At 49.6% G+C, this 20,645-nt stretch overlaps 10 protein-coding genes across 12 annotated transcripts; 6 read left to right on the plus strand and 4 right to left on the minus strand.

Moving 5' to 3' along the window:
• Positions 1 to 25: 25 nt before the first annotated feature.
• FVEG_10245 (hypothetical protein) lies at positions 26 to 1,914 on the minus strand (the record flags this gene model as incomplete). Its single annotated transcript, XM_018899309.1, has 6 exons — positions 26 to 476; positions 530 to 571; positions 620 to 872; positions 925 to 951; positions 1,010 to 1,470; positions 1,518 to 1,914. 6 exons carry the CDS (start codon positions 1,912 to 1,914, stop codon positions 106 to 108), a joined length of 1,551 nt encoding a protein of 516 aa, XP_018757359.1. The 3' UTR covers positions 26 to 105.
• Positions 1,915 to 3,211: 1,297 nt separating this feature from the next.
• FVEG_10244 (hypothetical protein) lies at positions 3,212 to 5,267 on the plus strand (the record flags this gene model as incomplete). The annotated part of the gene is made up of 7 exons (XM_018899308.1): positions 3,212 to 3,221; positions 3,272 to 3,370; positions 3,423 to 3,615; positions 3,664 to 3,867; positions 3,918 to 4,513; positions 4,563 to 4,697; positions 4,759 to 5,267. The coding sequence occupies 7 exons, from the start codon at positions 3,212 to 3,214 to the stop codon at positions 5,265 to 5,267; spliced, it is 1,746 nt and encodes a 581-aa protein (XP_018757358.1).
• Positions 5,268 to 5,720: 453 nt separating this feature from the next.
• On the plus strand, positions 5,721 to 8,061 carry FVEG_10243 (hypothetical protein). Its single transcript, XM_018899307.1, has 2 exons — positions 5,721 to 6,185; positions 6,238 to 8,061. The coding sequence occupies exons 1-2, from the start codon at positions 5,819 to 5,821 to the stop codon at positions 7,839 to 7,841; spliced, it is 1,971 nt and encodes a 656-aa protein (XP_018757357.1). The 5' UTR covers positions 5,721 to 5,818; the 3' UTR covers positions 7,842 to 8,061.
• Positions 8,062 to 8,284: 223 nt separating this feature from the next.
• On the plus strand, positions 8,285 to 9,238 carry FVEG_10242 (hypothetical protein; the record flags this gene model as incomplete). Its single annotated transcript, XM_018899306.1, has 3 exons — positions 8,285 to 8,559; positions 8,616 to 8,958; positions 9,017 to 9,238. The coding sequence occupies 3 exons, from the start codon at positions 8,285 to 8,287 to the stop codon at positions 9,236 to 9,238; spliced, it is 840 nt and encodes a 279-aa protein (XP_018757356.1).
• A 940-nt stretch (positions 9,239 to 10,178) lies between these two features.
• FVEG_10241 (hypothetical protein) lies at positions 10,179 to 11,131 on the plus strand (the record flags this gene model as incomplete). Its single annotated transcript, XM_018899305.1, has 3 exons — positions 10,179 to 10,430; positions 10,490 to 10,643; positions 10,706 to 11,131. 3 exons carry the CDS (start codon positions 10,179 to 10,181, stop codon positions 10,960 to 10,962), a joined length of 663 nt encoding a protein of 220 aa, XP_018757355.1. The 3' UTR covers positions 10,963 to 11,131.
• A 506-nt stretch (positions 11,132 to 11,637) lies between these two features.
• On the plus strand, positions 11,638 to 12,588 carry FVEG_10240 (hypothetical protein; the record flags this gene model as incomplete). The annotated part of the gene is made up of 1 exon (XM_018899304.1): positions 11,638 to 12,588. One exon carries the CDS (start codon positions 11,638 to 11,640, stop codon positions 12,586 to 12,588), a length of 951 nt encoding a protein of 316 aa, XP_018757354.1.
• A 1,846-nt stretch (positions 12,589 to 14,434) lies between these two features.
• On the minus strand, positions 14,435 to 15,139 carry FVEG_16762 (hypothetical protein; the record flags this gene model as incomplete). Its single annotated transcript, XM_018905998.1, has 2 exons — positions 14,435 to 14,512; positions 14,573 to 15,139. 2 exons carry the CDS (start codon positions 15,137 to 15,139, stop codon positions 14,435 to 14,437), a joined length of 645 nt encoding a protein of 214 aa, XP_018757353.1.
• A 27-nt stretch (positions 15,140 to 15,166) lies between these two features.
• On the minus strand, positions 15,167 to 15,415 carry FVEG_10239 (hypothetical protein; the record flags this gene model as incomplete). Its single annotated transcript, XM_018899303.1, has 1 exon — positions 15,167 to 15,415. One exon carries the CDS (start codon positions 15,413 to 15,415, stop codon positions 15,167 to 15,169), a length of 249 nt encoding a protein of 82 aa, XP_018757352.1.
• Positions 15,416 to 16,416: 1,001 nt separating this feature from the next.
• On the plus strand, positions 16,417 to 20,538 carry FVEG_10238 (hypothetical protein). 3 transcript variants are annotated; one of them, XM_018899301.1, is made up of 4 exons: positions 16,417 to 16,949; positions 17,000 to 17,625; positions 17,679 to 20,169; positions 20,214 to 20,538. In XM_018899301.1, the coding sequence occupies exons 1-3, from the start codon at positions 16,604 to 16,606 to the stop codon at positions 18,165 to 18,167; spliced, it is 1,461 nt and encodes a 486-aa protein (XP_018757349.1). In that variant the 5' UTR covers positions 16,417 to 16,603; the 3' UTR covers positions 18,168 to 20,169; positions 20,214 to 20,538. The 3 variants fall into 3 exon arrangements, with proteins under 3 accessions (XP_018757349.1, XP_018757350.1, XP_018757348.1); XM_018899302.1 differs by having other exon boundaries at positions 17,679 to 20,156; XM_018899300.1 differs by having other exon boundaries at positions 17,679 to 20,538.
• Positions 18,868 to 20,313, minus strand: FVEG_10237 (hypothetical protein; the record flags this gene model as incomplete). Its single annotated transcript, XM_018899299.1, has 1 exon — positions 18,868 to 20,313. The coding sequence occupies one exon, from the start codon at positions 20,311 to 20,313 to the stop codon at positions 18,868 to 18,870; it is 1,446 nt and encodes a 481-aa protein (XP_018757351.1).
• Positions 20,539 to 20,645: the final 107 nt, after the last annotated feature.

Raw genomic sequence — 20,645 nt, forward strand, 5'->3', positions numbered from 1 at the left:
AATACAGTACTAAACGATCATAAACTGAGCATCATATTGACCATGATCTAACATAAGCAGGGGAATAACGGTCCCCTTTTCGCTCACTCCAAGTCCTCCACCAATTTACTCCCTCATATGGACCTCGGTCTCAAACTTCTCATTGCTCTCATTCTCGCCAGTTTCACCACTGGCGCTCTTCTCAGAAGCCTCTCCAGGCACACCCATGCTGTGATCCCAGTGAAGCAAGACCTTTGGACCAGTGAAGAGCTTGTCGATCTGCTCGAGAGACAACAGCCGGGTCTCAGGGTAGAAGAAGTAGATGAGGGGAACGAAGAAGGCGTTGAAGATGCAGAAGTAGATGTACGTCTTCCAGCCGATGCTTGAGATGGACACGGGAGTGATCTCGACGACGAGGAAGGTGAAGATCCAGTTGGAGGCTGTTGCAAGGGCAGCGGCACGGGTACGGATGGCCAGGGGAGCATATTCGGCGGGCACTGTACTCTGTTAGTTGGGCTGGATTGGGAGACACTAGGGGGCGTTGACTTACAGAGCCAGGGGATGGCGAGTAGTCCGACAGCAAAAAAGAAGTCTATCATAGAGTTAGCTATGTCCATCTCATTCTCAGGGGATGACTTACTGAACAAGAAGAGCATGACAATGGCAACAATACCGGGTCCAGGCTGCCCAGTAGACACGGTTCCAGCCAAGACAGCCATGCAGACTGCTTGACCAGCGGCGGCAAACATCATCAACTTGCGGCGACCGAGACGATCAATGATCCAGATGGGGATAAGCGAGGAGAAGAAGTAGGCGACACCGTTGAAGCCAGCAAGCAGGAGACTCAGGTTATGGGAAATGCCGACTGATTCTTGGAAGATGACAGGGGCATACTGTAACTTGGTGTTAATCATTGGGATTGGCACTTCGGTTCGGGGGACTTACGTATGTGATAAGGTTGATACCAGAAAGCTATTAGAAGATCGTGTTAGCCAGAATCCAAGAAAGAAACAGTAGAATGGTGCCACACCTGTTGCATGAACTGTCCACCAATACCGAGCATTGTTCGGTACAGGAACTTCTGCTCTCCATTCTTCCACATAGCCTTGAAGCTGCTCGTCTGCGCCGCCTCGCGCTCCTCATTGATAGCATGCTGAATTTCAGCAATAGCGCGGCTGACAGTCTCATCCTCCTTGGAGATAGACTTGGCGTCTCGGCGCACAGCCCAAAGAACCTCGCGTGCCTCGTCATGGAGATCGTGGTTGATGAGCCAACGAGGAGACTCAGGAAGGAGGATGATTCCGATGAAGGTCAGGATAGCGAAGAAGATCTGGAAGGCAAGGGGGAAGCGGAACTGGGCGTCATTGCTGACGTAGGACATGCCGTAGTCAACCCAGTATGAAAGCATGACGCCGAAGATGTTGATGGCGAGTTCGATGGCGAGACCCTTGCCACGATTACTGGCTTTCATGAGCTCGGAGTGCCAGACAGCTAAAGACTGTTAGCTGAGAGCTATGACAAAGTCTGGGGCAACTTACGAATGGTACTGGTGTTCATGCCGTTTCCGAGACCAGCTACAATACGGCCAACGATCATCTGAGGGATTCCGAAAGCTGATGCTTGGAGAGCGGCTCCGATACTGAGAACAACACATCCCATCATGATACACTTGCGACGACCAAAGTACTCGCCAAAGATGAGACAGAAGATGGCGCCGAAGAAGCAACCGATCTCGTAGATAGCGACGACTGTTCCTTGAAGGGAAGAACTGCCATTGCCGCCATCTGTAGTGTCAATCTCGGGAAAAGTGTTGGTGAATGCAGTACCTGTCAACAGGCCGGACATAACACCCTGATCATAACCGAAGAGGAGGAAGCCCGAGCCAGCTGTGGCCGTGATGGCCCAGTCCAAGGGTCTTCCAACAAGGATCGTCATGATGAAGAGTGGACGAGAAGTGAAGAGATCAAAAGAAGCAATTCAACAACCAACGTTGATGCTATAAGTCACGCAACAGTAAAAGATGGGGCGACTCCATATCAATATATACTGCTCCGAAGTAACAATTCGGCGACGAGAAAATTAGATCAATTGTTGACTCGCGCAAAACAAGGTTCGTTCCAAGGCTGTTGACATGGGCGCCAGTTCCCCGTGGGGAGTCCACTGTACCGTAACATTGGATCATCTGGGGTTTTTGCGGGTTAGACGAACGGTTCCGGTTTCGAGAGTGGTGAGGCATTTGCAAGCGCTGGAGAGAACATGGGGCATTTAGGCAGCCGAGTTCAGGGATGAGGTTCTTGAGTTGCCCAGTTTTTGCGAAAAGGTGAGTCGTAGCCGATGAGATGATACGATAATTGCGGATTGGGGGTGTTATTGAAGTTATTGAAGATGGATGGTTTAGCAAAAATATCTGTCTGTGCATGCAATTGATGTACCTAAGGGGAAGACGTGGTACCTATCCTCAGGCGGGACAGCTGCAGGATGCCTAAGCGAAGGTCCTTTTAAGATGTCTTTTTGATGCAGCCACAAACAATAGTCGATTACTTGTGCAGCTAAGAAAGACAAATGCTTTAATGTCAGAGGAGATAATCACTCAACTCTTGGAATCGCTCCACTGATCAAAGAAAAAGCATGGTTTCGATGCCAAAGTAATCGGATGCTTCAAGGTCCGCTTAGACCTACCAAGATCGGCTGCAAGTTGGATTTCCCCTGCTCATCTCCACTCCTCCCGTCACTGTAACACCCCATAATGGGCATGGCATTTTCGTTGTAGGCGACACTAATTCGCTTGCAGATGCCCTACACCTTGCGCATTATACCCTCTCTAGGGGAGGAAAGAAAACTCAGGACCTGAAACCTAGGTAAGTGATAAAAATATTCAGGTAAACGTAGACTAAGCTTAGGGGACTCTTTGATAGGTTTATTCCGACACCCTATTTCAAGGTTCGGTGTTTTCTTGCCCTCCGAGGCCTCTTCAAGGGTGCGTATACTTCCCTTATCTGATTCGTTACCAGATATACTCAAACGGTTATTTGATGTTTTGCTGGCGCTATCGCGAAGAGCATCAGAACCATGGTCGGATTAGGAATCTGGGAACGCCCTATTGAGAACCATAAGATAAAGATGCCATTCGGTGTTAGAGATGATGGAACAGCAAGCAATTCCTTTTACTTGCAAGTGCTAGCGCTTTGTGTAACATCGACAACATAACACACGACAAACACTCCTCACAATCATGACACTCGGTATGTGCTTGTGGAAGCAAGACGAGCCAGTTGTTGACCAAAACCCTCAGGAAAGAGCTTCATCAATGGCGTCGCCAACTCAGTCGAGCGAAGCCTCAGGAGTTGTATCCTTCAAGACCCTTCGTTGAGTCTTATCGCATCAGAAAAAGGTGAGACCATGACGAACAACAGCACACAAGCATATACTGACGGCCTCCTCAGTGCTCTACCGACGAACGGATCAGAGTAATGACAAAGTCATCCTCATTTCCGGCGGAGGTTCTGGTCATGAACCTGCGCACGCAGGATACATCGGCGAGGGAGCATTGGACGTCGTGGTCGCTGGCGAGATCTTTGCCTCCCCTTCCGCTTCACAGATTCTCACAGGCCTACAGACTGTCAAGTCATCAAAAGGGTACGCCCATGCCTTGTAGGAGTCGAGTGCCCGGCTAACCAGTGGTAGATCTTTGATGATCGTCAAGAACTACACCGGCGACAAGCTCAACTTTGGCCTCGCAGCAGAGAAGGCAAAGGCAGATGGACAAAAGGTTGAGATGGTCATTGTTGGAGACGATGTGTCAGTCGAGGGAAACACACTCGTCGGCCAGCGTGGTCTTGCAGGAACAGTCTTCTGCCATAAGATCGCTGGCGCAAAGGCAGCTCAGGGGTATGCGTATTCATCACACTAACCAAGCCAAAGCTTACCTTCTTACTTAGAGCCTCCCTCAAACAAGTCGCTTCTACCACAAGAAAAGCCGCTTCGCACATGGCCACTGTCGCAGCGAGTCTCGATCGATGTAGTGTTCCCGGACGGTCGACTCAAGAAGCCCTTCCCCACGGCCAGCTCGAATTCGGGATGGGAATACACAACGAGCCTGGTGTCAAGCGCGAAGAAATTACGAGCCTTGAGGTGACAGTTGAGAAGGCATTGGGCATGATGTTCACTCCCAAAGCCAATACGTGGCAACCAGGAAAGGGGCAGCGGGTAGCTCTGATGGTCAACAACCTGGGCGGCTTAAGTGTCTTGGAGATTGGTGTTGTTGCAGATGAGGTGGTGAGGCAATTAGTGAAACGAAGCATACATATCGAAAGGAGTCTCGTCGGTACCTTTATCACCTCTCTTGACGGGCCCGGCTTCTCTGTCACTCTACTGTCACTCGACGATGAGTTGAGGGACTTGCTTGATGCTCCTACTACGGCACCGGCTTGGCCACGTTCGATCCACGCCTGGGCAACAGATGCAGAGTCTGTATCGAAGCGTGAGACGATAGTTCCTGTTGCGAAGGCCAGTAGTAGGGAGACGGGAGTCAAAGGTAAGTCACGCATGAAGCCATCTGTCAACATCAAACTGATCATTCGCAGTGCCGACATCGCTTGTCAAGGTCCTCATCGAATCAGTAGCCCGAACAACAGCAAGGGATGAGCCCAAGATTACAGAATACGATACGCTTGCAGGCGATGGAGACTGTGGAGAGACGCTTCTGAATGGAATTACTGGTACGTCCTCACCGAGTCTCATCAATCGAACTACAGCAATGCTAATCTTATCAACGCGCAGGTCTCGCAAAAGAGTTCGAAAACGACGATGCAGTTTCTCTGGACATTGGCCAAGTCTTCCGACGAACAGCGACAACCGCAGAAAGGAGCATGGGCGGCACATCGGGCGCCATCTACGCCATCTTCCTTAACGCTGTAGCGAATCGACTTTTGGAACTGACCGCTGAGTCTCCATCGCTTACGGTCTCCGAGTTCATACAACAAGCTCTTCAGAGCGGCCTAGACGAGCTATGCAGATACACGCCCGCACGAATCGGTCACCGCACACTAATGGACGCACTCATACCATTCGTCAAGAACTATTCCTTGGATGGCTCACTAAGGGCTGCTCTGGTAGAGGCACGCAAGGGAGCCGAGAGTACACAGCAGATGGTAGCGGCCTTGGGACGGGCGAGCTATGTTGGGCAGGACAGATTCGACGAGGAGGGCGGTATTCCTGACCCTGGAGCTCTTGGTATTGTAAGTATTCTCGAAGGTCTTTGCGGTGGATTAGATACTCGAGTCAATTGAGGTGATTGGCGCTATCGGCAATCGGATGGAACTGTTTCTTCGCTTACAAGTTCCTGGGGAATATCTTTATCCTGCTGATGATGATGGTCTAGCCAAGTACAGTCAAGGAAGACCAGGGTGAAGAGCACCGTCCACCCACTAAACAACGTCACGCTGCCTGTCCAGGGCACAGAGGGTAACTGTAAGCGGAGGTAAACTAATCCCAGTTGAGGAATGTTTCGAGTTGAAGACTTGTTTGTCGGGGAACCAGAAGAAAAGACTCAGTTTTTTATTCGCTTAGCATCAATTGCCTGGAAATTAATAGATCATGTCATTGTTTCAGTTCCCTCTAATAGTTTTCTGGAACAATTGCCGATCACGAGTCCTTTCTGGTACCGCAGGACGGACCCCAGATTTTGGCGTCTACAATTGCCCTGCCCCTCCAACTTTTGGACATCTTCACTCTCGCCTTCGCCTTCGCCTTCGCCTTCGCCTTCATCTCCACTCACTCTCCCGATAAGTCATATCAGCCAATTCTCCCACGGAATCCCAACTCCGGCTACAGTTGACTTATGAACCGTCCTTCCGCAGCCCGGGCCCGAGTCCGGTCCGAACCCATCAAGCACAAGCGGACCCGCTCCGGGTGTCTCAATTGCAGGCGGAAGAAGCGTAAATGCGATGAGAGTCGGCCGGTCTGCGGAACGTGTCGTCGTCGCAATGAGTCTTGCGAGTGGGGTCTCAAGATTGCGTTTCGAGCCGAGCATGCCCAATGCTTAAATGCGCGGCATCCTTCGATGCGGAAGATGGCGAGGAGGAGGCAGCCAAGGGAGTTTGAGATTCTGGATGTGACGGATGAAGTCATTCGTGATTACAATGGGGCTGAGACAGAGGAAGAGGATAACGCGACTAGTGACGATCGTGCGCGGACAAGCACTTCTGGTACGAACTTGATCTGTATTATCGGTCGTTTGTATATCTAACATTCTTCTAGGCCGTTCAAATCTCATTGTCGGTGGAAGACGTCACGCCTCAAACAATACGCCAAGTGGCTATGCCTCTATACAGCAACCCCCGGTAGTCGATATCTCATCACCGACGTCACAGCGCCAGACTGAAAACGCCGTAGCCGATCTACTTTACTTCAGCCAAAACGGGCAATCTCATTCCTCAGTCGACATTGATCCTGCTCTGCAGGTTTCCATGCAGGCGGTCCCAATTGACATGATAGCAGACTATCCGTACATCGACCAGATGCAAGCATTTACCCCTGAAGGTATCTCCGAGGACGGTATATTCTTGCCAGGCTCTGCGTATCACGAGTTACACTCGACACTCCGTAATCACCTCATCCAAGAGACACGATCAATTGCTCCAACAAGATCAACAACGCCGCATGTAGAGGTTCAAAGCTCAGGGGGCGTCTCCTTGGAAGAAACCGAGATCACGATCCCAATACAAGAGTTTCAGCCCTCTCAGACGCCCCTGCTCTCTCAGCAAGAGGAATGCTCGCTATGGAAGAACTACTTTGACGAAATTGCCCCCTGGCTCGACAAGTTCGACCGAGACCGCCATTTCCAGCAGATTATCCCTACAATGAGCAAGGACAATGACCACTTACGATACTCGATGCTGGCCCTCTCAGCACGACAACTCGAACTCAAGCATACACTGCCGACGAATCGTAGCCTCGCCCTCTACCAGGAAGCCATTCATATGCTCCTCCCGCATTTACCAACCCGTGGGACAGCGGTCATCGCCACATGTGTTATTCTTTGCGTGCTGGAGATGTTGAGCTGTTCGCCAAAGGCATGGCAGCGACATCTTGATGGCTGTGCGAGTCTCATGGAAGCGGTCGGTATCAATGGATTCGTAGGAGGAACAGAGCAAGCCTTATTCTGGTGCTTTGCGCGTATGGATATCTGCGGCGGCCTCATATCGTCCGTCAAGACTCTTATTCCTATCTGCCATTGGGCCTCCAAGACTTTATCGATTGATAACGATGTCGAGCTCTTCAAGAATGCTCCAACGTTTGAGGACTGGGCTAACTATGCTGTGTATCTCATGGCTCAAGTTCTGGATCTGTTGGCTGCCTCCCCTACTGATCCAACTCGCGATGAAGCCAGGTTCCAGGCTCGATGGCTCAAGTTGTGGAAGTATATCTCTGAATGGTACCAAGAACGCCCAGCTCCATTGCATCCCATCATGACAATTCCCTCGAGCGAGTCATCCCCGTTTCCAACGATTTTGTACTCGAACCCTGCTGCCATGTCAGGGAATCAAATGCATCACGCTGCATCGATTCTTATGCTACAGAATCAGCCATCGACAGTACGGCTAGGTCATGCTTCCAAACCAAGAAGTATCCTTTGGCATGCAAGACAAGTATGTGGTATAAGTATGTCGAATGAACATCACGGGGCCTGGACAAATAGTGTGCAGCCGCTATGGATTGCTGGAAGATGCATGAGCCATCCGAGTGAGCATAAGGCGATCTTGGAAATGTTGGACCGCATCGAAAGGGAGAGTGGATGGAGTACAAAATGGAGAGTCGACGATTTGAAGGAATTCTACAAATGCTCCTTGTCGACTGTATGAAAGAAATGATTTATGAAATTCGGAGTTACCAACGGGTCAATGACAGACGGAGGTATGCAGTTGATATTCTTGGTGATATTTAGCGTTTGTAGGTGCATTAGGACTTGGCTTTGGTTTCATGGACTTTCAAGATTAATTCCAAACGAATCTTTTGTACCCTGAAGTCCGAGACCGTTCAGGAGTCGACTGTGAAATTTGGAAAACGTTTTTGATATTTGCGGTGTTGAGCGGAGGTCTTTTGCTGGGGCTCACGTGCTAGGGGAAAATAGGTGAGACTGTCATAGGTCAAAAATAATCCCACACATTCTTCAGCGCAAGTCAACGTTGAGATTCCCCTCACTAGTTAACCCAAACCTGGAATCTCAACAAGCCATAATTCTTCCGCATCATATCACATTCATTTCAATTTTACATTCATTTGTCTTCACTGTCTTCCTATCGTCATGTCGTCGTCCAAGCCCAAGCGTGTTCATGATCTTATCGCACAGAATCCTCGAGTTCGTGTCTGGGTTCATCCCCTCGAGTGGTCTGAGATTCACCTTGAGCTTCTCAAAGCCTCATTCATTGAAAATGACACCGATGATGTCTCTGAGAATCCTGAAGATGGAGCAGTCCAGGTGTCTGACTATCGAGTCGTCAGACAGTTCGCGCAAACCTCGATGAAAAACAAGAACCTAAAGCTCTTGATTTGTGACAACGGACCTCTTAAGCTCCTCCGGTAAGAACCGAGATCTTAGTGCCTTCATGCTTGAAATCTTAACTTTGAGAATCTAGTCCTCGCGGATACTTCTGCTTCGGTGAAGAGAGACCTCTTGATCTTCAGGGCGCGATCTTCAACCAACGCGGAGCTATTAGCGATGATAGTTACGCTGGGGCGTTCGCTTTCATCCAGGGGAACCTAATCAGAAACCTCCGTGAAGGCCTCTTCCCTCTTCCCAACCGTCTTCGTCATGACCCTGCCGCCAAGTGGTTACGAGAACTGCGAGTTAAGAAGATTGAGCCCGAGGATCAGTGGCGCGACCCCTACATCTTTTGTGTCCTTCTAGGACTTGCTCAGTCACAGGCAGAGGATAAAACCTCTGCCAAGTACCCTTTCGCCGAGGATCATGTCTTCAAGGTAAACTTACCCCTGCTCTTACATGACTCGCCTAGGATGCTTGTTGACACTAGTGTAGACCTGTGCCGCGCTGACTGATGATAAGAACGAGGACTTCATGTATTTCTATACCGCTGAGTTCTCGGTTGCTTTCGTCAGCAAGTTCGAGTATCCCCTAGACCTGAAGAAGCCAAAGGATGCCATGGCCTCCGAGCTGTCCATCGGCATGAAGCAGATCCTTTTCCGGCCCTACAAGACCTTCCGGGCCCGCCTACTCGCGGAGATCTCCTCTGCCCTGTAAGCAGACGGAGCTACCTGTCGGTTCGAGTAGGTTCCGGGGGCTGAGAACTTACCAACTACAAGCCGACTGGGATGAACAAGGCCATTTTGATTTCTTCGTCGGAACGACAAGTTCAGCTGAATCAATTAGTGGCATCCTACTGATTATGAATGCATGCTATGCAAGGATATGGCACCATTTTATTCATTGCTGAAGCCCATATCGAATTTGTTTAGGTAAGTGCTGATCTTTCGGGAGATCGTCTATAAAGGTATAAGACCATTAACAAGCTGACCACGATAGAACTTTAAGTTTAAATAGGTTGTTATCGGGGATTCCGATAGACGAAGGAAGCACCGAACTGCCTATTCGGTTGCGATTCATGTTACATGCCGTACACATTAGTCTTCAAAGACCATGGCGGAACAGGCATACCTAGCTACTTTCCACCAATATTTATACAGCTCGTCACTCCAATACGAAACTCTAAACACAATCTATCGTACTACAACGGTACCGTGGGCGGCTAAGTAGCCTGATTGAAACAAAGTGGCCAGGGTCCCCCTTGCTGGGCTGGGATGGCTCCCCGTGGGATACCGAAACATCGGCCGAATTACTGTCTCTCCCTGAAGCACGCTCATCACGATCTAGATGAAACCGGGGTGTCTTTTGTTTGCTGCTGGCGGTTTCATGGACGCGTTGCTCCGAAGTTCTCGACCAACTGCCGACTGGGAACCCCTGCTAGTTCCCGTGGGCTTCCCGGGTGGAGATTAGAGGACTTTGGGACTGAATCAGTTGAGGTCGGAAGTTGAATAGGTCAGTATTTGGTCTCTTGTGATGTTCTGAGTATAAAAGAGCCAATCTATTCCTCGAACTGAAAGATTTTTTCGCAGGTCACTCACCAATCATCTACTACTCCCTTGTCCAACTTCAAAGATCCTCCTCCGTTCTTCTCTTCACCATGAAGTTCACTTATGTTCTCCTCGCTGGCCCAGCTCTTGTTGCTGGAAGATATCTCAGTGACGAGGTTACCTCTGGAACTTCAACTCACTACGGCGGCAATGTCTCTGGGGGCACCTGTGGTTTTGTTTCCTACACAATTCCTTCTGGTATTTATGGCACTGCTTTCTCTGGCCCCAACTGGGACAATGCTGGAGTTTGTGGCAGCTGTATTGAAGTCACCGGCCCAACCGGCAAGAAGATCAAGGCCATGGTGAGTACCCTTATGTTCTGGCGGTTTGTGCGGTGTGAGCTGATTGATCTTGCTCTTAGATCGTCGATAAGTGCAACGAGTGCAACAAGGGTCACTTGGATCTCTTTGAAAATGCATTTACTGCTGTTGGCGGTACGGACGGCCTTGTTCAGACCAGCTGGAGATTGATTTCTTGTGATATCACTACTCCACTGGTCCTTCGTAACAAAGAAGGTGAGCTCTCAGCATACTCTGCTCCTAACTCACCCCAAATTCAAGAGCTAATGTTATCTCAGGCACCAGCGCCTGGTGGTTCAGCATGCAAGTCCGCAACAGCAACCTCCCCGTCAAGAGCCTCGAAGTCAGCACCAACAGCGGAAAGACCTGGATCGGAACGACTCGACGTGACTACAACTTCTTTGAGAACCCCAGTGGTTTCCAGGTCGATACCGTCGATGTCAGAATCACCAGCTCCACCGGCAGCATCATCATCGTCAAGAACGTCGGGGCCACGCCTTCGACTGAATACCCTGCCAGCGGCAACTTTGCTTAAGATAACGGAGTTGTTTCCCTGTTTTGGGGAGAACAGTTGGCAGTGGAGGGCTGGTGGAACGCTGCTAGGAAGATGATTTGATGAAGGAAATATTGGGGGCCGTTCTTGGAAGATTGTACATATTTAGGTTCTTCGTAAATATCGCTCTTTTCGTCGATGGCACCATGAGCTTGACAGCCTCAACTCAGTGAAGTCTCAGAGTAGAACTATGTCCACTTTATGAAAAAGTGCTGATGTAGATAATGTCCGCTTACATGAGCAGTCCGAGATTATTTTCCACAGTGACGGTAAAGCCAAATCTTGGATATCGATTTTAGGCGCTGCTTTGTACATGGTTGGTCGGCTTAATGTTGCTTGGCGTCAGATATACGTGGAATCTGACGTCTGTTTTCCATCTACACAGACCATCCAAACACTTGCACCTCACACCATCTCATCTCAGAAATACCCGGCATAGACAAGCGATGTCAGCTCTAGGCGTCAGCAAAGTGGCCATTCCATCATGCTGCGGGCGTGTATTTTTTAGCGCTTATAAGACACGTATAAATGAGCATTTCCTGATTTTTGAAAATGGGTTCTTTGCAAGACGCCTGGATTTACCGATAGCTAACTGTTCTCTTTCTTGATTTTCATTAGGCCAAGCAGCGTTGCTAAAGCTACTACCAAACTCTCAACATGTCCAGTCCAGGGGCAAGCGAGGAGACTACCCTCCTTGATACCTTCGACTCTCACGAGACCCAAGAAATCTACAATATCAAACCGCATCCGGCCACCAGCCGCCTCATAGATTCCTACCCAGTCACTCGTGCAAAGCCCATGCGCGTTCTATGCCTCGGGCAATCAAGAACAGGCACCACGCCCCTCTTCATGGCCCTTAAAAAATTAGGCTACACGCCATACCACATGTCCCTTTCCCTTAGCAGCCCCAAGACGAACCTTGGTCTCTGGCGTGAAGCTCTCGATGCCAAGTTCTACGGGAAGGGCAAGCCCTGGGGCCGTGAAGAATTTGACAAAATACTCGGGCGGTACGATGCTGTGGCTGATCTGCCGGCCATCTGCTTCATTGAAGAGCTCGTGGCTGCGTATCCTGAAGTCAAAGTTATCGTCACCCAGCGCGATGTTGATAGCTGGCTTCGAAGTATGGACTCGACGAGAGGCCGAGTCCTCCGGTGGCCTCTGTGGAATACTCTTGCGAGATGGGATACCAAACTAGCTGGCCCGTTCTGGGAGTTTTCAAAGAAAGTCACGCCCGCCAACTTTCACACCATAACAGACTTCTCTGATAAGTCGCCAGCTCGCCAGGCATTTCACGATCACTACGACCTCGTCAAGAGGATAGTTCCAGCAGAAAGAATGCTCGAGTTTGAAGTCCAAGCGGGATGGGGTCCGCTTTGCAAATTCTTGGATAAGGAGATCCCTGCGGAGGAGTTCCCGAGGCAGTATGATTCAAAACAGTTCGTTTTGGAACATAGCTTGATGTGGTGGATTGCTTTTGCCAAGATGGTTGGGAAGGCTTCTTTCATGACTGCTGTATCCGGAGTCATTGCCTCGATATTTGCGATGTGGAGGTTGAAATATGCTGTTAAGATTGCTGCTATGCTTAGGCCGATCGCCGACTTGTCTTGATTTACTAGGTCTTGTAAGTGACAACCACGGTCTCTTGTTTGATTTTGCTAACAACTGACTCGCAGCTTGACAATCAAATAGTTGAATACGATTTCTTGCTTCCAAGGTAGCCATTGTGACCGAGTGCAATGCCCAGGATCGATCGGTATCAGATGCATCATCCACATCCGCCATATTACACCAGGTTCAGTCTTCCGCTTCTACCGAGATCCGTTGATCGCAATGCCATCGAGCTTCTGAAGAATCGACTTACTCATGATAATCCTTCCGGCCGGTGGTCAAGGGGTGATTTTCGAATAGACTTCATCTGATCTACATCAACGTTTTCAGGCGTAACTCTAAAGCCATCCGTGCTCGAGGCTTGCAGTCTAGGTTGGCCTACTAGGCATGAATGCTAAGCTATTGAATTTTGGCGTAGTCTGTCTGGTAGCCATGCCTTTTTATGTTAGTCCCAATTGTCCTCTCACCGGCTTAGTCCAACACAGCACAGTTTTTCACCGTATCTCGTCTAGTTCCGTTCGGTTCATCTACCGAACGACCCAAATACCTGGGAATCAAGAGTCAAGACGGGCACTATCCCCAGTTCAACCATATTCGAGACCGTTTCTTGCTATACGAGCCGGCGAACCGGCTGTCACGGCCCTCAGGTCCAGGGTCCTCTAGTTACTAGTAATTATGCGTTATCATTCAGTGTAGCTTCAACCTTAACCAGTGACTTCCAGGCACTGCGGTCTTTACGACAATGAACCGTGGCTTGAGTTCCCTCGCGCTAATGCTACGGAAAGCGTCTAGTGTTGCACCATTCCGACGAGCTGGGAATAGTGACTCCTTTGTTCGTAGGTCTCGAATGTCTCACATTCCTCACGATGCCGCGGACTTGACTTGGACCTGAATCTTATAACTTAATTACCACCATGGGAGCTCGTATAAGTCTTGAAGCTTTCACTCGAATTCTCTGCCAAGATCTTATTCTGTATCATACTTCACATCTCAAATCTTTCATCATGAAATTCATTACAAGCCTTATTCTCCTGGCCGCGGCCTATGTATCAGCGAAGCCTTCCGGAACGACAGAGTGTGCAGCGATCTACCAGAGATGTATTGAAACAATAACAGTACGAGAGAAGTTTTTCTAGTATTAGTTCAAAGCTAATGTCTTAATAGCCACAAGAGTGCAAGAAGACGGATCGAGATTGTCTTTGCAAAGCTTGGGATAACGTTATAACGTATGTATAAGTTTGAAATCTGTCCAGCCTCACCTATCTTGATACTAATAACGGTCTTTGTAGGTGTTTAGTCGACTGTCCGAATACTCCACGCTACTGGTTAGCGAAGGAAAACGCCAGGGGCTTCTGTACATAAGATCGATGAATACAAGCGTGCATTTTTTTCTCTTTTCCAACCTTACTCTGCACCTCTGGGTCAGTTTGCGGGACAAGCTGGGTCACGAGGAGGATCTCACAGCACTCTGTTGTCGTTGCCTATTCACAACAGCTTTTGTATATTAGAATGGCATTTATGAACCGAGTTTTGGATGAAAATCTGCAAGATCCACGAGACTGGAGGTGCCGTACCCTCGATTCGATCACACGCAATGTTGCGGGGACATGGCCATCGTCTTTTCAGGTTACAGGAGAGGGGCACGAAGGAAATTGATGATGGAATAATCTTTAGAGAGCCTGGTCAATTAGCTTCCTTTACATGCACATCATGGCCAAATTACAAGCCAAAGCCCTTGAGACCTTCCCAGTCCAGCCCCTGTTCCACTTGTCAATCTGTCGTGGGACATATGCTACCTACTCTTTAGTTAAAGGCTGCCTGGTATTCAACAGTGTAATCTGATTAACTATATACCTGAAACCTCTCTACTATATTCGCAAACTGCTTCATAAGTCTGAATAAGTCTGAATAAGTCTGAATGAGTCTGTACCCTTGACTTTAGTCTCCTAAGAATTGGTTCGAATTATCTTTTGCGGTCACTGACGTTTCGGCACTCTCGTGTCACTCCGTTGTAGGGTAGTTCCACTGGACCAGGTTGACGAGGAGTCAGCGGTCCTTGGAACTCGGCTGTTTGGCGAATATCAGATGGCTTCGATCCAACCAATTCCTTGGGTCCATCATCCGTTCCTGTCTGACCCGGTGCCATAGCCATCCCCTTCCCCGTCTCTGGTGTCGTCTCCAGCTTCTGCGCAGACTTCCTTCGAAGCAGATATATGACCGTAATAGCAGTTCCGCAACCCACAGCCAGGCCCCCAACGACGCCGCCAACTATTGCACCTGTGTCACTCCTCGATTCAGATCGATTGCCATCAGAAACCTCGGCAGTGGCTTCTGTGGCGCTTCCCGACGAGGTGGTGCTTGTCTCTGTTGCAGCTGTTGTGTCGCTGGAAGGCTTCGATGTCTCACTTGTCGACGTCGTTTGTGAAACAGTTTTGTCAATGCCGGGACTTTTGGGGTGATGTAAAAGGTATTTGTCACAGCGACGGCACCGCAGGCGACGTAGGTGTATTTGTGACCTTCGTCCATGATTAGGTATGCAAAACTGAGGCATTCGAGCTTCTTGATATGAATCCGTTAGTTACTTGCCAAGCGTTATGGGTTTGTAGGACCAGGATGTCATTCTGAACTTGGGGTTCTCTGTCTTCGCGCAGCCACCTGCGCACTCATGCTGATCACGACATCGCCAGGGAGAGGTACATCTGGAGTAGCCGGCACTCTGACATATGTCCCAAAGGCCCTTTTGGGTACTGAAGCGACACACACTGCCAGACCCGACTGTCGTCATCCGGGCTGCCGGGTCGCCATTTTTGTAACCGCATGTTATCATCTCAGAAAGTACAGCGTGTCGTTCAAGGCGTTGGGGCGCTCGGCTGGGCTGCAATGTCTCAGTTGCAGTGGAAAGTTTGGCGTAGAGTACATTGCGGTGGCATATGTATAACTGAAACAATTGCAGAGTCCAAATTATTTGCTGCGTATTGGGCTGTTTTGTATCACACGAGAGGGGAAGAGGGACAAGAAGATGGATAGCGACAGAGAGGAACTGCACCTGATTTAGTTGTTTTTATGCTCTGTTTCTGTTTGATTGCGGTCACTAAATCATGATGAATTCAATGGACAGCTCGTCAACCCAGGATAATTGTCAATGATGGCTTGTTTTGGCTGTGTTGTCGAAAGACCGTGTTTAGCACCGTTTTGGACGGTTGACGTCAACCGTTTTCATCGGAATTCGACGTCATGTTCCTTGCAGCAAATCGTTATCTTAACGGGATGTTCATTGGGTGATCCCACTTGGCATCTGACTTGGCTCGATAGGGCAAGTTCCATTGTCATCAACCCTTGCAGAGTCTGTCTGTGATCCTTGTCTGCTGCAAGTTGTTGAGTGATTAACCCATCCAAGCTCCAATGATGAGATGACAGGTTCGGTCTAAACGTGCCGGATTGAAATGAGACGAAGGAAGAGGTCAAATTTGCGACGAGGAGGATTCGCCTCTGCTTATATTTCCCGCGATGATCGTGCTCTCGAGGGCGAGTTTGCGCTGACTCAAATCAGTCAGCAAATTGAACTCGGAATGTAATCACAGATAGCTCATGATACCACGTCGCAAATAGTTAGAGCATGTCGTATAGTTATCGGCCCAGTCCAATGATTACAGATCTGGCCCCTGCTAGCTCCCGTGTAAACGAGGTCCCCGAATAATGAGCAGTGGAGGTGCAGGTGGGCTGATGGCCGCTGACGCTGACGCTGACAGTACAGTACAGTAGGCTCTCCGTAACGTGCCCTCGGCCTTCAAACGGCGCTGCCGGGGTGTGTCCTCTAGCGTCTGTTAGCGGGCACTCGTACTGGACGAGGCGTTTGTGTCTCATCCCAACCCTTCCCTTCGAGGCGATGGTGCTGTGCCTCGCCCTTCTCTCAGCCGCGCGAGTAAATTAATTATTGTTTCTTTTAATTTTCCCCTTCTTTTTATCTTCTCACTCTGTTCTGTTTTATCTGTTATGGACTCGAATTGTTGACGAAATGCATCGCAAGGTCTTTGTTCTGAGTGTCCCGCTCGTCTGCTTCTTGTTAGTCACAGCGAGCTTGTACCTTGGCCGAGATCATATAACCAGATTATCTGAGGCATACCTACCGCTCCATGCCCCCTCCTCCCTTAAGACCACGTCTACGGAAACAATAGATTTACCTTTGAGTACGACGTCGGATTTGGTTGACTCGCCTGTTATTGAGGAGCCTCCTTCATACTCGACACTCGGCACCTACACCACAAGTACAATCGAGGTACATACTACACCAACCATCTCCTCTACAACTTCCGCAGCGCCCTCACCAACAACAACAAAATCTGCCATCCCAATCGCAAATGGTGAGTTCCAATCTTCATTTTTCCATATAATAGTGACTAACATGTCCCAGGTTCCGTTCTCTCTACCGAGCGCATCACTCCTTACATTCACGCCATTCTCGATCCTACTTCGAAAGAGCGCCCGCGGCTTCAATGCCCTCCCTTGGACACCAAGCGATACAAGGGCCTTCAGAAGAAGAAAGACACTCGGGGAGACGGAAATGACGAACATTCAATCGACTTCTTCTTTGCCCTTAATTTGCGCAATATCGTAGACCTTCTTCCTCGTCTCATGGGCAGCATTGTCGAGGCCATCCAATTCCTTGGACCTGAACGATGCGCTCTCTCAATCGTCGAAGGCAATTCTCCCGACGGAACTGCTGATGTTCTTGTCGCTTTGCGCCCATTCCTCGAGGAAATTGGAGTCACTTACTTTTACAACAACTCTGCAATTAACCCATCCAAGGGCGCTCGCATCCGCAAGTTGGCTCAATTACGAAACTTGGCCTTGGAGCCTCTGTTTAAGAAGAAGGTCCCAGCAGCGGATGACACTACCGTCCTCTTCATCAACGATGTTGCTGCTTGTCCCGATGATCTACTTGAGCTTGCGCTCCAGCGTCGTAAGCTGAATGCCGATATGACTTGCGCCATGGACTTTACCTACGCTGGTCCTGATCCCACATTCTACGACGTTTGGGTAAGTTTGACTCTCGATTCCTACAACAAGACTGAGACGCTAACACACTGCAGGTCGCCAGGACACTTGCGGGAGACACATTCTTCCCCATCCCCGAAGACGGATCATGGGACAACGCCTGGGACTTATTCAGAGGAAACCGAGAAGCACGAATGCGATACGACGCCCATCTTCCTTTCCAAGTCTTTGCCTGCTGGAACGGCGCAACAGCCTTCACAGCCGCTCCGATCCTCAACGGCCTACGATTCCGCGACCCCAAGAAGGACGAATGCTTCCAGGGCGAACCGCAACTATTCTGCAAGGACCTGTGGCATAAGGGCTACCGAAAGATCGCAGTAGTACCAAGCATCAGTCTGGAGTACACAGATGAAAGAGGCAAGGATATCAAGAAGCTGAAGGGCTTTACGAATGAGGTCATACAGCATATGGAGGAGGATAAAGCCCATATTGAGTGGCAGTACGAGCCGCCGGAGAAGGTCAAGTGCATGCCGTCTTTTGATCGCCAGACGTGGTTACCTTGGGATGAGTCATTGAAACGATAGATGTCTTACGGTCGTTTTCTTTTGTTCTTTTCTGTATTTGTCTTATACCAGCATTTTTAGACATGGGAGGTGTTGACGGAGTTCGTTCATACACGGTGGTCTATTCTCTATACCAAAGAATCATAAATCTCACGATGGAATCATCATACGATTCCGAGCATCAAGACATTGGCTTGAAGGCCGTTTATGGCTAGTTCATGGATGACGATTGTCATGTGTAATATGGTTACATCGAGTCGGAAGTGGCATGTCCACCGTCTCGGTTCAACGTTAACTCAGATCGCCATGGCACGCTAATTCGCTGCAAGTCACTGGGTAGTGCTCAGCCCTAGCGACTAATTATAGGCCACCGTAAAGCCAATGCGAAGCCACATGGAACACGGACATGCCCGTTGCAATGGCTGCTTAGTGGTCATTGAAAGGCGAAAGCGCCTGGCATCGACACTCACTCAGGGTCATCGACATCTTCGTTCTTGTGGGTAGCGAGTAAATTACAGCAATATTGTTGACAGTATCTAAGCCATCTAACTAATGTCTCATGTCGTAATCGTGATCTATCTGATGCGTTCCGACATCCTTCGAGGGTATGAGATAACGGTAGAACTCCAGGGCCAACAAGCAAGATAACATAAATACCCCCGTCCAAAAGATCATTCACCCCCGTACACAATTGCGTGCCGTCATCATTCATATCTCAGTTTCACATTCCCTTTCCCTGAATACGCTCCGCAGCAACACCATAGGCAGAGAGGGTGTCGCCAACCTCGCATGGATCCTCACCGAACTCGACCTTCTCAAATCCCTGAGGACGATCCTTTTCCAAGGCCATCTTGCCCATCTGCGCTTGGCATCGGAAGCTTCCAAATCGATACTCGACCACAGACCGGCCGCCCTTTGAAGCATCCCCCTGAACAATGAGTTCGGTGATCTCGTCAACCTCAAAGACGAAGCGCTCCTCGAAGAACTTTGTGAGGGAGCTGGGGTTAACAAAGGTGCTTTTTCCGGTGATGATAAGAACACGAGATGCAGGTCCCAAAATTCCTTGCTCCCCATACTTGACGCGGTTGTGGGTGACTCGCACAGGGAAGCCGCGAACACTAATGCCCTGAGTGAGAGACTTTGAGAGGAGTAGCTGAGCAGGACCAGGGGTGAAGAAAACGACCTTTGCGGCGGCAGTTTCGTGGCGCTCCCAGTCAGGCTCGTTGATTACAGAGCACCAGATACGTCCGACGTTGCGGATCTGTCCAAGGAGTTCATGATGAGTGACATCAGGTGGGAGATTGGTCAGCCAGAGGGCGCAGTTCTGGTCTGGGGTGAGGCTCAAAGCGCTTGCGTTACGTGTGTTGTGCTCTCCTTTGTAGTTGTCAGAGAAGACAGACTCTCTAGCTTCATCTTCACGAGCAATGTGGCTAGGAGGGCGAGCGATCGCAGCCATGGGCCTGAAGCCACGGGCATTTTGTTGGCGGGCAGCCAAATTGAACTTCTGACGATAATCGTCTTGGCTCTTGGCGTATGGGACCTTCTTCAGAGCGTCCTCGATCCAGGCGGGGAGAGCAGGACGCGGAGCCTCTTGGATGGGAGCCGCGGGTGTCTGAGCAAGAGGGATAGTTGTTGGGAGAGGCATGCTTTTGTGCTCGTTGATTCCTAGCTGGCTGAAGTGCCCCTTAAGACCTTCCCAAATGGCTGGAGATGGAGCCAAAGCTCCAGGGAACAGGCTTCTGGTTGAAGCAGCATGGTCAGGGGGAGGAGGAATAGGCTGGCGGATATGATAGGCTGGTGTGGTTAGCCCAGCCGTATTCGACTTGAAGGTCATAGGCTTTTGAGGCACGAAAGCATAAGCCTCATGGTTACGCGGATGCATAGGTATTGGTTCGTTTCGGAACTGAGGAGCTCGATAAGTGGTAGTTTCCTCGATGATAGCGTTCAGATTGGTCTGGGGAAGAGGGCCTCTATCCTTACGGAGACTGGGTGATTCCCCAGCAGCAACCTGTGAGAACTTCATGTGGGACTTTTTCTTGAGTTCAGAACCTGTGCTAATAGTGCTAGGTCTTGTAAATGGGCTGCTCAGCTCATTAGGGGGAGGAGTAACGTCGGGATCAGGGCTGCTAGAACTCTCCCGAGTGATTGGAGTAGGAGGCGTTTCCATCTTGAAGAACAGTCAAGATGGAACCGGTGGTGAAGATGAGTTGAAGATGAATAATTATGATATGCTGGATAAGTGTCGATACAGTAGGGTACAGTAGAGGAGAGTTGGGTGAGATGATGAGGATCAAAGATTCGAAAGCCGATAGAAGCGAAGAACAATTTATAGTCCTCCTTGTTGGAGAGTTAAGATTGCCTATTGTTGTGATTGAATGGTCCGTGAACAGCAAAATCTCCTTGGACAATGGCGGTGGTCGTTTCTATTCATTCATCCCGCCTTCATTGAAAGAAGCTGATGTGTGAAGCGGGGTTCCGAATAGAAACAATAGTGGTCGG

This window comes from Fusarium verticillioides, chromosome 9 (genome assembly GCF_000149555.1).
Source record: "Fusarium verticillioides 7600 chromosome 9, whole genome shotgun sequence".
Classification (NCBI taxonomy): Eukaryota; Fungi; Ascomycota; class Sordariomycetes; order Hypocreales; family Nectriaceae; genus Fusarium; species Fusarium verticillioides.